The sequence below is a fragment of the Natrix helvetica genome (assembly GCF_964273705.1).
Source record: "Natrix helvetica genome assembly, chromosome: 2".
In the NCBI taxonomy this organism is placed as follows: Eukaryota; Metazoa; Chordata; class Lepidosauria; order Squamata; family Natricidae; genus Natrix; species Natrix helvetica.
Window position 1 is genome coordinate 298299334 of NC_138552.1, and position 15149 is coordinate 298314482.

The following is a 15149-nucleotide window of genomic DNA, read 5'->3' on the forward strand; positions in this document are numbered from 1 at the left end:
CAAGGTCCCTTCCAGCTCTTCTCAAGGCCCTGGCCAAGCCACCCGCGCTTCCTTCTTTGTGCCATCAGGCTCCCCTCCCCCACGTCCCCGAGACAAAAGCTGTGGGTGCACTGAGCGTCTCCCTGCCAGGTGGGTTGCCTAGCGATGCTGCCGGCGGGAGGTCCCCGTTTCCCAGGCTCAGGGATGGGGGTGCAACGGCAGACCACAATCTCGCCCCAATTTCTGATGCCTGCATAAAACCAGCACTGCAGGGCTCCCCCCCCCCCCTATTCCTGGCCGAGGACTCTTGATCCTTTCAAAGCCTTCAAAGGGAGGGCAGAGATGCCAGGGGGAGGGGGAGGGCAGGGAGGCAAAGACCCTCTGCCAATGACCTCACCAACTGTGTTTGCTCCCTCCAAGCGAGGAGGGGCCCAGCTGAACAAACAAGGCTTGTTTAGAGTGGGGGAGGCTGGGCAGGCCAGCCAGAAGGCGAGGGGCCGGCTGCTGGCCACCATGGAGCTCCTGTGCCTGGCGCTGCTGCTGGGCAGCCTCTGCGGGTCCTTCGCAGCTGAAGGTGAGTCCCAGGCTGCCCCCTTCCCCAGCCCCTCCACCCTCACCCCGTCTGGGCACCCGGGAGCCTCCGTGGAATTCAGGAGGAGGAGAAGAAGCAGCCCGCTCTGTCCGCAACCCACCTGGAGAAGGAAAGCTGCCCAACATTTTGGATCATGGAACCAGGGGGGTTGGGAGGGACCCTGGAGGTCTTCTAGTCCAACCCCGTGCCCGTCACACCGTCTTGGGCAAATGAGGGTTTCTTGTAAGCCTCCATCAACGGAGCACCCTTTCCAAAACTTGGTTTTTGGTTTTAAAGGGACATTTTACTAGAGGTGGGGAAGGCCCTCAGCTCAGCTTTTATTCGTTTGTTGTGAAATTTGTTTGCCACTCACCTGCTATGACTCTGGGTGGCTTAGAAAATAAGTGGTTGGATATGAGATTTTAATAGAACAGAATAACAGAGTGTGAAGGGGCCTCAGAGGTCTTCTAGTCCAACCCCCTGCCTCTGGCTGGAGATCCTACACTGCTCCAGACTTTCTTTTGGGGCTTGATGCATGTGGTCAGAAAGAGAACTGAATAAACGAATTGGAAGGGACTTTGGAGGTCTTCTAGTCCAACCCCCTGCTTCAGCAGAAGATCTTACACCGGAGGTGTCCAACCGTGGGAACATTAAGACTTGTGGACTTCAACTCCCAGAATTCCCATGGTTAGATGGACATCCTTATCCTATTCCAGACAAATGGCTGTCCAGTCTCTTCTGGAAGACCCCCCAGTGATGAAGCTCCCACAACCTCTGGAGACAAGTCCTTCCACTGGTTGATTGTTCTCACTGTCAGGAAATATGAAGGACCTGATGAATCCCTGGGGTCACCAAACGGCACGTCCGTGCTCAGAGACAGCCTTGTTGGACCCCAAGGGTTAAGGGTTGGAGAGGGAGGCAGATCAGAGGGGGGGGGATGTCCCGGGGGAGCCGCTCCCACTGCAGCTGGGCCAGAACATGGGCAGGCTCCTATTGGATTAGACCGATGTCTAGCAGGCTCTTCTCTCGGTGGCCAACCAACTCCCAACGGGAGGTCTCCTGGCAGAGGGGCTCCCAGGGCAGCCCCATTGCCAGCAAGGCTAAGAGCCCGCTGGGTCACCAAGGGAGCTCAGGGGAACCCCTACATTCTGCCGGGCAACTTGTGCTGGTGGCTTCCTGGCAGTTGTGTCCATCCCCAAGAGACAGGTTCAGGGGGCTTCCAAAATTTGGAGACCCATCCCACAAAATAGGAGCGGCGCAGTAGCTCAGCGGTTAAGACACTGGGATCGTTGGATGCAAAGCCGGCACCCCAGGTTCGAGACCGAGCGCCACGCAATGGGAGAGCTCCCATCCTCGCCTCAGCTCCTGCCAACCTAGCACTTTGAAAGCACGCAAATGCTAGTAGATAAATAGGTACCACCTTGGTGGGAAAGTAACAGCCCTCCGTGACGTTGCGCTGGCCACATGACGGAGGAAATGTCTTGGGAGAGTGCTGGTTCAATGGCCTTGAAACGGAGCCGTGGTTCGTAATGACGAGTGGGGTAAAATCCACAGGTAGCCCTTTCCCCACAAAATGCCCACGGCTGCTGCCTCTCCCTCTGCCTTCCAGAGTCCTGCGAGGGCCGCTGTGACAAGGGCTTTGACAGCCAGAAGAAGTGCCAGTGCGATGACCTCTGCTTGTATTACCAGAGCTGCTGCCTCGACTACGCCAGCACCTGCAGAGCCAAAGGTGGGAGCAGCAGGGGGCACCCGTTGCCAACTGGGGGGTGGGGGGGGGCAGACCTGAGATCAAGCTCCCTGGCAGAGGAAGGGGGGGGGGGAGCTGGGATCCACGGGGGTGGGGGAGCTGGGGGTGGGCTGCTTCAAGCCCTTTCCTTGGCTGCCAACCGAGCAGTGCCAGGGCCCCTTCCTCCCCTGTGTCCTGGCTTAGGCAACTGGCCCCACGTCTCCCCCAAACAAGGCCCCTTCCTGCAAAAGGCATCTGGTGATGGGGAGGGAAGGGGAGGGGCTAGTCTCTTGGCTACCATCTGGGCACGGTCCCAGCTCTGCCATATGCTGCGTGCAGCACTTGGACCCGCAGTGGCCCCCTTAGCTCACCCCACTCCTTTGTCCTAGAGCAATCCAATCTTGTGCCCTTTAAGACTTGTGGACTTCAACTCCCAGAATCCCCCAGCCATTGGTTTCCTCATTTCCTTCTCTTTGATGATCTTCTGCTGTTATCTCTTGCCCTCTGGGGCCTAGAGAATAGGCCGACCCCCTCTTCTCTGGGGCAAATGCTGGAAGGCTACTGCCATGCCCCCTCCCTAATCCTTGCTTCTGGCGCCCTTCCCCCCCCCTCACAGTGACCCGAGGGGACGTCTTTCTCCAGCCAGAGGACGACTACCAGGACTACTACGACGTGGCCAACGCCACGGCCCCAGTGCCCACCCTCTCCCCCACGGAGGCCACCGAGAGCCCTGTGGAGGAGCAGGCCACCACAGATTATTATGGCCGGACAAAAGACGAGATGTGGTCCGTGGGCCCCACGGAGAGAGGCCCCTGGGACACCACGGAGGCTGCGGCCAAGTCAGGGGAGGAGGAGGAGGAGGAGGAGGAGACCCTGTGCAGCGGGGAGCCCTTTGACGCCTTCACCAGCCTGAAGAACGGCTCCATCTTCGCTTTCCGAGGTAGGCAGCCGAGCTGGAGGGGCACATCAAAGCCCCCTCCCTTGGCTGGCTCCCCCCGCCCGGCCTTCACTCTTCTAGCACCCTGGAAGGGGGAGCGACAGCCTCTGTTTGGGGGGAGCACTCTGTATTGTTGCTCCGCACCCCACCCCCTGAAGGGAGAGGGGTTCCCGAAGCCCTTGCTCCCATGAGGCCCATGCCAAAGGGTGGAGCCCCCCCCCCGCAAGCCCTCCCCCCAAGCCTTATCCTTCACTGCTCCGCACTTATCTCCAGCGCATGGGGGGGAGGGGGGCTGCTTCTGTGGAGGGCAGGAGATGCACCAAGGTGGGGCCGTGGGGTCCGGGATCTAAAAGGCGGGGGAGGGGAGAGTGGGGGGGGGTCCCAAAAGCCTCTTCACCTGCCTCCCCTCTGGCGCAGGGAAGTACCTGTACGAGCTGGACGAGAAGAGCGCCCGGCCGGGCTACCCCAAGCTGATCCGGGACGTCTGGGGGATCGACGGCCCCATCGACGCCGCCTTCACCCGCGTCAACTGCCAGGGCAAGACCTACCTCTTCCAGGTAGGGGGGGGAGGCGGGGGGGAGGCGGGAGGGCCCGGGGCTCCTGGGTGCAGCCGCCCCAACGCCCTCCGCCCTCCGCCCCGCAGGGCAGCCGCTACTGGCGCTTCGACGAGGGCCGCCTGGAGGCCGACTTCCCCCGCAACATCTCCGAGGGCTTCGGCGGCATCCCAGACCACCTGGACGCCGCCCTCGCCCTGCCCGCCCAGGACTACCTGGCCAGCGAGCGCGTCTACTTCTTCAAAGGTGCCCGGGGCGGGGGGGGGCGGCGGGGGGGCACCCCACCACCCCTCCGCCCGCTGCCCAAGGGCCGGGAGGGGCCGGGAGGGGCCGGGAGGGGCGGCGGCCGTCTGACGGCGCCCGGGGCTCTCGTGGCAGGGAGCCGCTACTGGTCCTACGACTTCGCCCACCAGCCCAGCCGCGCCGAGTGCGAGCAGACGAGCCCCTCGCTGGTCTTCGGCCACTACGCGGGGCTGAAGCAGGACAGCTGGGAGGAGGTCTTCCGCCTGCTCCTCGGGGGCGGCCGCCCAGGTCAGCTGGGGGGAGGGAGGGAAGGGGGAGGGAAGGAGGGAGGGGGAGGGCTGGGCTTCCCCCCTCCGGCGGCGCTGCTCACCGACACCCCCCCCTCGCCTCCTCCCGCCCGCAGGTGAGGCCAGCCGAGCGCGCTACACGGGGCGCGACTGGCGCGGGCTGCCCTCCCGGCTGGACGCTGCCATGCTAGGCAGGATCTACGTGGCGCAGAGCCCCTCCGGCCCGGCCCCCCGCCGCAGGGCCTCCCGCCGCCGCCACCGCAAGAAGTACCACCTGCGGCAGCGCTGGGGCCGCTGGGACGCGTCGGCTTTCTGGGAGCCGCTGGGCGGCATCAGCTCCGAGTCCTCGGACGGCGACTGGCTGCTCTCCTCCTGCCAGCCCACCCAGAGCGCCTACTTCTTCGTGGACGGTGAGCCCCCCACCCCACCCCCTTAAAAGTCCCCTTGGATTCTCTTACGGAACTCCTGGACTACAAGGCCCATTACTCTCCCCTGCGTTGCAACAGGGGTCCTGGCGGGACTTTAGAGGGGAGGGTGTCCATGTTCCCAGAAGCGGCCGCCCCCCTGTAGGTTCTGCGGGGGGGGGGGGGGCAGCAGCTTTCACAATTTCAGGATCTGTGGACTTCAACTCCCAAAATTCCTGCACCCCTGGCAGCTTCAGGGAAACCGGCTGAGGAATTCTGGGAGCTGAAGTTCAGGGTGGTAAAGCTGCCCTAATCCCCCTCCCCCCCCTGGGTTCAAGGGAAGGGTATCTGCCCAGGACTGCGGCCAGAGGGGTGCTGGGGCTCTTGGGGCTGACCACCCTTGACCTTTCTCTTCCAGACAAGTACTACCGGGTCAACCTGCACACGCGGCGGGTGGACTGGGTCTATCCCAGGTACCCCCGCCCCATCGCCAAATACTGGCTGGGCTGCCCCTCCGAGGACCTGCTCTGAGCTCGGCCACGGAGGCCCCTGGACTTCCTGACCAGCCCAATAAAGCCTCCCACCCAGCCAGCCTCTGTCTCCTTGGGCAAGGGGGAGGGGGGGTCCTGGGGGCCCTTCAGGAATGGGGGAGAGGGGGGCTTGCCTCTGAAGAGGGAGCCTTGCAGGGTGAGCTGACACCCTCCCCTCCTCACCCTCCTCCCTTCCTCTTTGGCGTTGCTAAAACTTGTGCAGACCTTCCTCGGCTGTCCAGGCCGGGGGGGGGGGGGTGTCCGGAGAGGGAAAGCCGGCCGGCTGGGGGACTTTAGGCCAGTCCTTTTCTCTCAGCTCAGCCCTCCTCGGTGGTTGTTGTGGGAGGGGGGGGGGGAGATAGGAAGGAGGCGTTGGCTGCCTTCAGTTGCTGACAAAGTAATAAAGACAAGATAAAAATTAATTCGTGTTACCCTCCCTCCCCACTTCAGGGGATCTTATTTGCCCCTCCAGAACAATCTAGCTGGAGGGGCTGGTTGAGAAACTGGGGGGGGGGGAGGACAGGCCTGGGCAGAGGAGGAGCAGCACCAGCAGGGGAGGGCAGTGCCATGCCTGGCAGAGAGGTGGGCAGGGGGGGGGGAGAGCTGGCAGAGGACAACCGTACCAGGTGGAGATGGAAGCATGTAGGAGAAAGAGGGGGAGCGGGGCCACCCCCACCTGTTCCCAGGCAGCCGGTGGGTCGCAGGGATCAAGGAGCCCCTCACCCACCAACGTGCACAAATGGGGGGCAGCCCCCCCCCTCCCTTGGGGGATGCTCAGAGGAGCTGCCCTGCAGAGTCCGACACACCAGTTTCACCAGTTACTTTTTATTGCACAAGACAAAGATCCAGTGTCATCACAGGGGCCCCGAATGTGGTAGCCGGAGCACAAAGTTGTGGGGAGACCCTCCCCAGGTGAGCAGGCAAGGCCCTTGCTTCCCCCCCCCAAAGTCCCACAAAGGGGGGCGAGCAGGGGCTCCCTCCCTCTGGCGATTGATGGGGCCAGCAGCCCCAAGGAGGGAAGCGGCTTTTCTGCCCCCCCCCCCCGCACCCTCCCTCCGGGACCCCAGGAGAAAGCCCTCGGCAGCTGTGGGGAGGAGACCGCTGGGGGCCCAGCTGGCGAAGCAACAGGGCTGGGGAAGGCAGAGCTCTGTCCCTGCTGGGCGGGGGGCTCCTTCCTCCTGAGCGGCCCCTCGGGGATCTGGGGAAGGTCGGGGTTCCGGATGCCCCCTCCCTGGGGCGAGGGGGAGCCACAGCAACCGTCTGCAGGGCCTTCTGGGAGCCCAGCCCTGGCCTACAGCTGCCCCAGCTCCCCTTCCATGGCCCGCACCATCACGTACAGCTCCGCCAGGCCCACCACGGAGGCCGCGATCACGGCTGCAATCACCCGCTGGAAGGAAAAACGGGGGGGGGATCAGTTCTGCCTCTTGGCCCCCTCCCCCCCCCATTACTGCTGGAGGCAAAGGGCTTCCACACTCACAACGGTTGCGGCATTCCCAGGTCAAAATTGGGCAAGTGGCCTGGATGTACGACCCCTGCAGTGACCGGGGGGGGGGGGGGTGTCACCTGATCCCCTTTTGCGACTGTCGAACAAGAGAGGCCAGTGGGGAAGCTGGATTCATTTGAGAACCGTTTGACTAACAACTGCAGGGACTCCCTTAACGACGATGGCAAGGAAGGTCGCAAAATGGGGCAAAGCTCACATGACAACCGTCTTGCTTATCTCCATGGCATCTTGGGCTCAACCGTCCCTCATAAGTCGAGGGAGGGGAGGGAAGTGGGGGGGGACTCCCTGTAAGAACCTCCTCCTGCCCCCCTCCCCCCCGGCTCTAAGGGGACCCCAAGCGACTGGCCCCCCCAAGGGCTCCCGTGGCCCCTCCAGCCGCCCAGGAGTTACTCACCGCTGCCGTCTCGGTGAAGAAGTACTGGCTGCCCAGGAAGGCACAGGCAAAGGTGGCCCCCACCGTCACGAGGAAGTTGATGAGGGTGACGGTCACCGCTTTGGCTGACCTGACTGGGGGGGAGAGGAGGAGAAACGGCCCACTCCGTTGCTGCTCTTGCCAGCTGTGCCAGTGGCCGGCCAGGAACTGAAAGAGCCTCACCCTGTTTCGGAGGGAAGCACCCGCAGGGCCCCCTCCCCCCGAGGATGCTGACTACAACTCCCAGCATCCCTGCCCTGGGCAAAGGATGCTGGGACCTGCAGTTCAGCAACCCCCGGGAAGACAGCCACAGAGCCCAACCCCCGGATGGGACTGCCCACTGTTCCCCCCCCACCCCTTTTGGCCTCCTTGACGCATTGAGTCCGGATCCTGAGAGGCATCTCATTAGGGCTCACAGATCCCCCCCCCCAAAACAAAAGGTTGCTGAAGGGCTTCAAGAGTTCTGAGGGGTATTTATGTTTTTTGTAACATTTATGTGTCATCAGGGGCCCCTCTGGGCTTACAACCTTGAAAAAGATAAGAACTAAAGACACAAATGCTGAGCCCCCCTTAAAAGATGGGCAGGGAGGGAGCAGGATGAGGTGGGACTGTTAATCTATCCCCCCACCCCCCATTGGAGCCCCAGGCCAAGAGGCAGAGCTGGGTTCTTAAGCCATTCTGGGAGGCGAGGAGGGTGGGGGCCAACCCCACTCCATGGGGGCTGGGGCCAGAGATGTTCCGGGGCGGGGGGAGGGGGGGCTTAGTCCCCCAAGGGATGCCATCTGCCATCCATCTTCACTGAGGTGAGACAGACCCATCCCCACCTAAACGTCCGCCGGCCTTTGGAGCAGCGACTCACCTTGCCTCCCGAGATCAGCCAGGGTCCCATGGGGGTTCGGCTCCTTGGAGGGGGAAGAGAAGACCCCCGTCACTTCTCAACCCAGGGCCAGCCCTCCTCCCTCCGCCCCTCGTCAGCCGGCCAAGAACCAGCGCTCAGCCTGAAGGAGGCCCCGGCCTACGCAGCGCCCAGGCTCCTCAGCTGCCCTGCCCCCCCCTGCACAGGCCGGCCTCGGCTGCAGGGCATCTGGTGCTGCAGGCCCCTGGGGGGGGGGTGCGTTTGTGCGTGCAGAGCAGAGGCTCAGCCACTGGCCATTGGAGCCCCTCAAGCGGACCCAGATGGCCAAGGCCAGTCCAGGCTGAAGGGAGAAGGGCCTCCCTGGGGCCACCCTCCCTGCATCTCAGGAGGCAAAGCATTGGCCGCGGTGCTTGGTTCTCCTCCTCCTCCTCCTGGCTAGGCTCCCTTCCAGATGTGCCTTCTTCTTTTTCCTGCAGCCCTTGATGAGGGGTTGCTATGAGGTAGTGGGTGGTTGCATGCACTGATGATGTTACCCAGCTGGGTAATGAAACGTCTGCAAGAAAGCCACCCCTGCTCCGATAGCACCAGGGAGTCCACATTTCCCACAGGGAGCTACAAGTATTATCTTCCATCGGTGCCATGAGTTGCTCAGACAGAGAACTCAGGGAAATAACATTGGTAGCCCCAAAGGGGCTTTTGCAAGAGGCAACTGGACTTTCCGTTTTTTTCTTTGAAGACCTTTCGTTTCTCACCCAAGAAGCTTCCCCAGTTCTGACTGGACGGTGGGACTGAATGGAAGGGTCTATACTCCTGAGAGCTGGTCATTTGCCTCCTTTTAGAGAGTCGTTGAGGCCACCTGGAGGTTTACCTGTGTCCTCGGGGTCACCTGAGTGGGGCAAATAGGTGAGCCTTCTTGGAACTGCTGAAAGGACTGAGTTGTAGACTGGAGATAGATGAGTTTGTATCCCTCCCTCCCCCTCCATTGAGAGAGGGCCGTTCAAATTTCACATAGAGGGGCCTCTTGGACCCCTCTTTCAAAGCGGCAGTCCTCTCTGTCCAAAACATGGGCTTTGTAGTCTTCAAAAGAGGGCCTTTGGCTTTGGAATGCAGATGGAAGTGCCGAGTCTTGCCCTGATGGGTTTGTTCCATCGTTTATGAAGGGGTGGCTTTGTTTCCCCAATGTACAAATCCCCACATGGCTCACTGCACTGGACTACATATACCATGTGGCTCAGTTTGTGTCTGGGTGTTTTATCCTTGGGGTGGACAAGCTTCTGCCTTTGTGTGTTCTTAGGTTTGAAGTGTGTATTTATGTTGTGTTGGCTTAAGATCCTCCTGAGCTTCCATTCCCCACTATCCAGTCAGAGCTGAAGAAGCTTCTGGGATGAGAAGAGAAAACGCCTTGGAGGGAAAACCAGAAAGTCCAGTTGCCTCTTGAAAAAGAAAAAAAAACACCTTTGGGACAACCAGCACCTGACGAAGGACGGAGAATCCCCCTTAAATATTTATTTTCTTGAGATTTTTTCCCCGAAACAGGAGCAGCTTCTTGGATGTGAAGCTAAACATCTTCAAGGAAAAAAAGCTGTTGCCTTTTGAAAAGCTCTTTTGGGTCTGCCGCCTTGAGTTACTTATAAAATAATAAAGGAGGGATAAAAATCCAATAATTAAACAGCTCTAGCTCTGCACGTCCCCCTGACCTGGCAGTTGATGTTTCTCGTCATCTGCTTGTATTCCTCATTCGCCAACCGAGCTTTGATCTTCTCCAGCCTGGCCACTAATTCTGGGTTCTGAAACAGAAAGAGCAGCACAAGGTATTTCAGAAATGGACACACATTTCACAAAAATATGGTTGTAGTCTATTCTCTCCTGGTCAGATCCCACTTAACAGGGTAACGGAGCTGTGAGGTATCTTGGAGGTCTTCTGGTACAACCACCTCATCGAGCAGGAGGTCGGAGACCAGTTGGGTCCAACCATGGAACTTTTAAGACTTGTGGACTTCAGCTCCCAGAAGTCCCCAGCCAGCTCTGGGAACCGAAGTCCACAATAATAATAATAATAATAATAATAATAATAATAATAATAATAATAATAATAATAATTTTATTTGATTAGCCGCAACCCTCTCCCGAAGGACTCGGGGCGGCGTACAGTCAAAGCAAATAAAAAACAGATAAAGACAACATACATACATAAGAAACAAAGACATATACATGTGCATGGAGGAGGTAGATTAATAAGTGAAGACAATTAAAAAACACAGTTTAAAATCCCATTAAATAAAATTACCAATTAAAAAACCCGTCAGGAGCGTTATGAAGTTATGGTTGAGCCAGGCCAGCTATTTGGAATAGGTGGGTCTTGAGCTTTATACGGAAGGAGCGGAGGTCAGTGGTGGTCCTAATATCCGGAGGGAGGTCATTCCACAGGGCTGGGCCCGCCACAGAGAAGGCTCTGCTCCTAGGCGCCGCCCCATGGCACTGTCTGGTGGACAGCACCTGGAGGAGTCCCTCTCTGTGCGAGCGGATGGGTCGTAGGGATGTATGGGGCAGAATACGATCCCGCAGGTAACTAGGTCCTGAGCCATGGAGCGCTTTAAAGATCGTAATCAGGACCTTGAAACGCACCTGATAGACCACAGGAAACCAGTGCAGCTCGCGGTGTCACATGGGAGTACCTAGTACTCCCCATAATCACCAGCGCGGCAGCATTCTGGACCAACTGCAGTCTCCGAGTGCATTTCAAGGGAAGCCCCATGTAGAGAGCGTTGCTTAAACAAGTCTTAAAGTTCCCGAGTTTGAACACTTTTACCCTCAACCCTTCCAGACAGGTCCAGTCTGTTCTTAAAAACATCCAGTTATGGAGCCCCGGCAACTTCTGGAGGGAAGAGGCTGTTCCACAGAGGTCCTCCGTTCAGTTCAGTTCTTGGTGCCCCAGTTCAAATGGGGCAATCGCGTACGGGAGCAAATTCAGAGAGAGAGGAACACTGTCCAGGTGGTGAGGAAAGTAAGAGCTCCTTGACCGGAGGAAGAGTCCAATGATCTGGATAGGTTTAGCCTACAGAAGGGAGACGGAAGGGATGTTCAACTAGCAGAGGGCTTGCCACCGGAAAAGAGGGAGTGGGCTCCTCCTCCGTTGTCCCAGAAGGCAGGACGAGAACCAGGGGGAGAAACTGCAAGGAAAAAAACCCAGCCGAGGCATCAGGAGGAACCGCCAGACTGTGGAGGGCCAGCCAGTCAAAGGGGCTACCACACGTTCTCCTTCACTGGAGGCTTTGGGGTCATCGGTCAGGAACCCTCTCTGTCCCTTCCAACTCTATGGTCCTACGATGAAAAGTGGCCTGCCTGGATGCTACATTTGGGGGACAAAGGGAAAAGCTGCAGGGGGCCTGCCCTTTGTGCTTTGCCTCCTGGGTCCGTCCTTCCTTCCGTCTCATGGTCTAGAGCAGGGACGGCTAACCTTTTTGTCCTTGCGGGCCCACACCCATAAGGCAATGTGTGCGTGACACCATCCCATGAGCCCCCCGCACATGCATGCACGACCCCCACACAAACCCTGTTTTGGGCCTAGCAGACCTCCCTGAAGCCTCCTGGGACCAAAAATGGGGGCAAAGGACACCCCCGCTCCTGCGTGTCAGTTCCCCTTTGTGTGCACGTGCATCTCCCACACCCACACCCACACCCACCCCATGCATGCATGGCAGAGACCTGAAACTCAGCTGGCCGGTGGGAGGTGGGTGCCCGCGCGATGGCTGACGTGCGCGGAGAGAGCCATAGGCTCCCCATCCTGGGCCTAGAGAGACTCCTGGAGGCTTCCAATAGCATAAATCAGAGACATGAAGGCACTCAAAGCATTAAGATTAGCAAGCATGAAAGAAACAAGCGATGGAAGTCAAGAGTGCAGAGGGCCCAGAGGTGGACATTTGCCTCTTGTTCGGGCAACCACACCCAGGCCAATGCCTCTCCACCAGAGGCCCAAACCAACCGGCTGAACGAGGGTAAAGACAGATCTCACTACAACAGTCCAGATGTTGCAGCAGAGACAGTTCTTCTCCCTGATGCAGGCAGCCAAACCCCCTCGGCCGATGGGCTCCGGAAAAGGCCTCTTCTGCCATCGTGAATGAGGCAAGGCAAGCCCACTGGAGCCAGAGGACAGTTATCCCATGAGAGTTATACTTACGCTCAGCTCGCTTGAGGTTAAAATAGGGGAAAACTTAATGGGAACTTTTGCTGACTGTAGTCTAAAGGCACAGAAACCTCAAAGAAACCCACACACCCCTGGGAGGGGGCTTCCCTGCATTGCATCCCCCTTCCCTGAGTATTTCCCTCTCTCTTTGGAAATTAAAAAATAATAAATGCAGGTAATCCTCAACTTACGCCGACAATTGAACCCAACATTTCTGTCGCTAAGTGAGGCATTTAAACGAACTTTGCCCCATTTTATGGCCTTTCTTGCCACAGTTGTTAGATGAATCACTGCAATTGTTAAGTTAGTGAGATGGTTGCTAAGTGAATCCGGCTTCCCTGTGGACTTTGCTGGTCAGGAGGTCACAAAAGGGGATCATGTCACACACACACACACACACACACACACACACACACACACGGGCCATTATAAATATGAGCCAATTGTTTGTATTTTGAGTCGAAATTTTGATCACACGACATGGGATGTTGCAATGGTCGTAAGGGTGAAAAACGGTCATAAGTTTTTTTCAGTGCTGTTGTAACTTTGAATGGTCACCAAATGAACTGTCGTAAGTCGAGGACTAGCTGTCATGCCCGATACGTACCCTGGGTGGTTCTGTCACTTCAGGGAGAAAGATTTCACTGCCTTCCAGCAGTTCATGAAGATATACTGGAGGACCTGAGAGAGAGAAAATGGAGGCAAAACGTTTCCATCAGAAATCCTGGCCCTGAAGTCTGCAGGGCAGGAAGTGGGGCAAAATCCGATCTTTTCAGCCCAAGGATGATGGCCGCTTCCAGGTTAATAATCAAGCAAAGCCTGAACCTGGCACTACACAAAGTGCAATAAAAACTGTGACCAGATAGGACCCTGAAAGTGTAGCTATTTAAAAAACATGCCTTTGAAGATATTACGAAGGAAAATGGAGAGTTTCATAACGTTTAAATGTGCAACGTATTATAATACTAAACTTAGGGGAATAATGTTAATATGAATGTGAAAGATGTTGCAAAAGAGGAACGGTGTTTCACAGAGATATTTGTACCCAGGCGACACACTGGGTGAGGAAAGATGGAATGTTTATTCTTGTAACTAAAAAATAATAAAACTCTTTTAAAAAATGTCTTTGACATTAGGAATCACCCCCAAAATGTCATGCTTCCCTAGAAGAGCCATGGCTTTTCTCAACAGCAAAGCTGTTAGTTTGTTAGTTATACTTTGCTTCTTCAAAGTATCAGAGCAGCTTTTCTTAAATTAATCCCAGCGCCATCATTTATTTCTTAAAATGCAGCCACACTGAACCACTGTGCAAACAAGTGCAGCAAAATACAGTATAGGCCACCTGGGAAACAACATTCTGGAACCCAAGGAGTTCATTTACTACCTTGGGACCATTGCAATGGTGGGCCAGGGCTTGCCTTCTGCCGGACAATTTGGGTTAAGTCCTGGAAACAAGCACATCTTGGAAAGCAAGTAAGTATCAGCCTGGGATTTTCAGTGGTACAACAACAGGGTGAATCATACAGTGTGTTAGAGAATCTTATAGGACAAAAAAAGAATTCTATTGATTTTAAATTGCAGGCAACATGAACTCTAGGCTTCTCTCTCAGAGAGTTACTGTACTTAAAAATATATGTATGAATTTCTTACAGAGCTGTAATGTAAAATCAGTATTTTTGAATTTTGGGGGGTTTGATGCTTTTGGAGTCAGATTTCTGACAACTGCCTGGACAAGTCTCTAGATTTCTTACCAACATTCCCCCCCCCCCCAAAAAAAAGTGGTTTGGCAATTGCTGCTTCCTAGAACTCTGTGTGTGTGTGTGTGTGTGTGTGTGTGTCTGGCTCAAGGTCACCCAGCTGGCTTCCTAGCCAAGGCCGCTGTGCTGGTCTCTAGTCTTGTCCTTTTGCCAATCTCCCAACTGGCTCTCACATCATTGAGTTTAAGTATTTTTCAGGGGCTCCTCCTAAGTGATGTTTCCAGCTGTTAACCATTAGTGTGCGTTGGCAGACAGACACACACACATACACACCCCTCTCTGGGACACAGGCGGGGTGGGGAGACATCTTCACAATTGCAAAATTGACAACAGCCCTTTGAGGTAGGCCACATCCTAAAACCACTTTTACAGGCAGTCCTCGACTTACAACCATTCATTTAGTGACCTTTTGGAAGTGGTACTGAAATTATTTATGACCTATTTTCACACTTACGACCATTGCAGCATCCTGGGTGATCCTCTTTTGGACCTTCTAACAAAGTAGTGTCAATGGGGAAGCCAGAATCGCTTAGCAACCTTGCTACTAACTTAACAACTGTTCAGAATAACAAGAGCTGGAAGGGACCTTAGAGGTCATCTAGTCCAACCCCCTGCTCAAGCAGGAGCCCCCATACCATTTCTGACAAGTGGCTGTCTGCAGTTTCAGCTGCAGTGCTTCACCCAATAACTCGGGCAAGGAAGATGGTAGAATGGGGGCAAGGCTCACTTAACGGCTGCTTTGCTTAGTAAGAGAGATCTGGGGCTCAACTACGGCTGTAAGTCGAGGACTATCTGCCATTTGCGGCCACGGGGAGGGAGACGTGCAATCCGAACGCGCCTCCCTCCCTTTGCCCTGGGGAGAAGCAGGGAGGCTGTCCCCGGAGCCCACCCAGCCCGGCTGGAGGCGGCGGGAGCTGAACCCCCGGGACGGAGGGAGAGACTCACCGGCCGCCGAGGCGCCTTCCTCCCGCAGGGCCCGCTGGAGCTTCCGGAGGAGCGCGAAAGGCAGGCCGCCCTCGGCCGGGGCCGCCGCTAGCTCCGCTCTCAGCGCTTCGGGAACGCCGATCGCCGCGGGGCTCGATAAAAAGCGGCGCAGCGGCTGCCCGGCCTTGAGGGACGACGCCATTTTGAGACGGTCACATGACCGGTGGATTTCCGGCCGGGGAGGCGGCGTTGCCGGGGAGACGGAGCAGTAGAAGAGGGGAA

General features: G+C 57.0%; 2 protein-coding genes across 3 annotated transcripts; one reads left to right on the plus strand and one right to left on the minus strand.

The window, feature by feature from the left end:
• Nucleotides 1-303: 303 nt before the first annotated feature.
• On the plus strand, nt 304-5292 carry VTN (vitronectin). 2 transcript variants are annotated; one of them, XM_081941213.1, is made up of 9 exons: nt 319-553; nt 2160-2279; nt 2893-3104; nt 3135-3216; nt 3631-3770; nt 3857-4013; nt 4146-4298; nt 4414-4707; nt 5120-5292. In XM_081941213.1, exons 1-9 carry the CDS (start codon nt 322-324, stop codon nt 5230-5232), a joined length of 1503 nt encoding a protein of 500 aa, XP_081797339.1. In that variant the 5' UTR covers nt 319-321; the 3' UTR covers nt 5233-5292. The 2 variants fall into 2 exon arrangements, with proteins under 2 accessions (XP_081797338.1, XP_081797339.1); XM_081941212.1 differs by having other exon boundaries at nt 304-553; nt 2893-3216.
• A 732-nt stretch (nt 5293-6024) lies between these two features.
• VMA12 (vacuolar ATPase assembly factor VMA12) lies at nt 6025-15094 on the minus strand. The gene is made up of 6 exons (XM_081944908.1): nt 14889-15094; nt 12794-12867; nt 9701-9790; nt 8007-8049; nt 7130-7242; nt 6025-6618 (listed from the first exon to the last, which is right to left on the minus strand). Exons 1-6 carry the CDS (start codon nt 15067-15069, stop codon nt 6523-6525), a joined length of 597 nt encoding a protein of 198 aa, XP_081801034.1. The 5' UTR covers nt 15070-15094; the 3' UTR covers nt 6025-6522.
• Nucleotides 15095-15149: the final 55 nt, after the last annotated feature.

Coding starts and splice junctions, on each gene's coding strand:
- VTN (XM_081941212.1), top strand. CDS start 322: ATGCCAGGGGGAGGGGGAGGGCAGGGAGGCAAAGACCCTCTGCCAATG. Junction 554..2,159: donor CGGGTCCTTCGCAGCTGAAG/GTGAGTCCCAGG, acceptor TCTGCCTTCCAG/AGTCCTGCGAGGGCCGCTGT. Junction 3,771..3,856: donor GCAAGACCTACCTCTTCCAG/GTAGGGGGGGGA, acceptor TCCGCCCCGCAG/GGCAGCCGCTACTGGCGCTT.
- VMA12 (XM_081944908.1), bottom strand. CDS start 15,069: ATGGCGTCGTCCCTCAAGGCCGGGCAGCCGCTGCGCCGCTTTTTATCG. Junction 8,050..9,700: donor CGAGAAACATCAACTGCCAG/GTCAGGGGGACG, acceptor TCCCCCTCCAAG/GAGCCGAACCCCCATGGGAC. Junction 7,243..8,006: donor GGCTGATCTCGGGAGGCAAG/GTGAGTCGCTGC, acceptor TCTCCCCCCCAG/TCAGGTCAGCCAAAGCGGTG.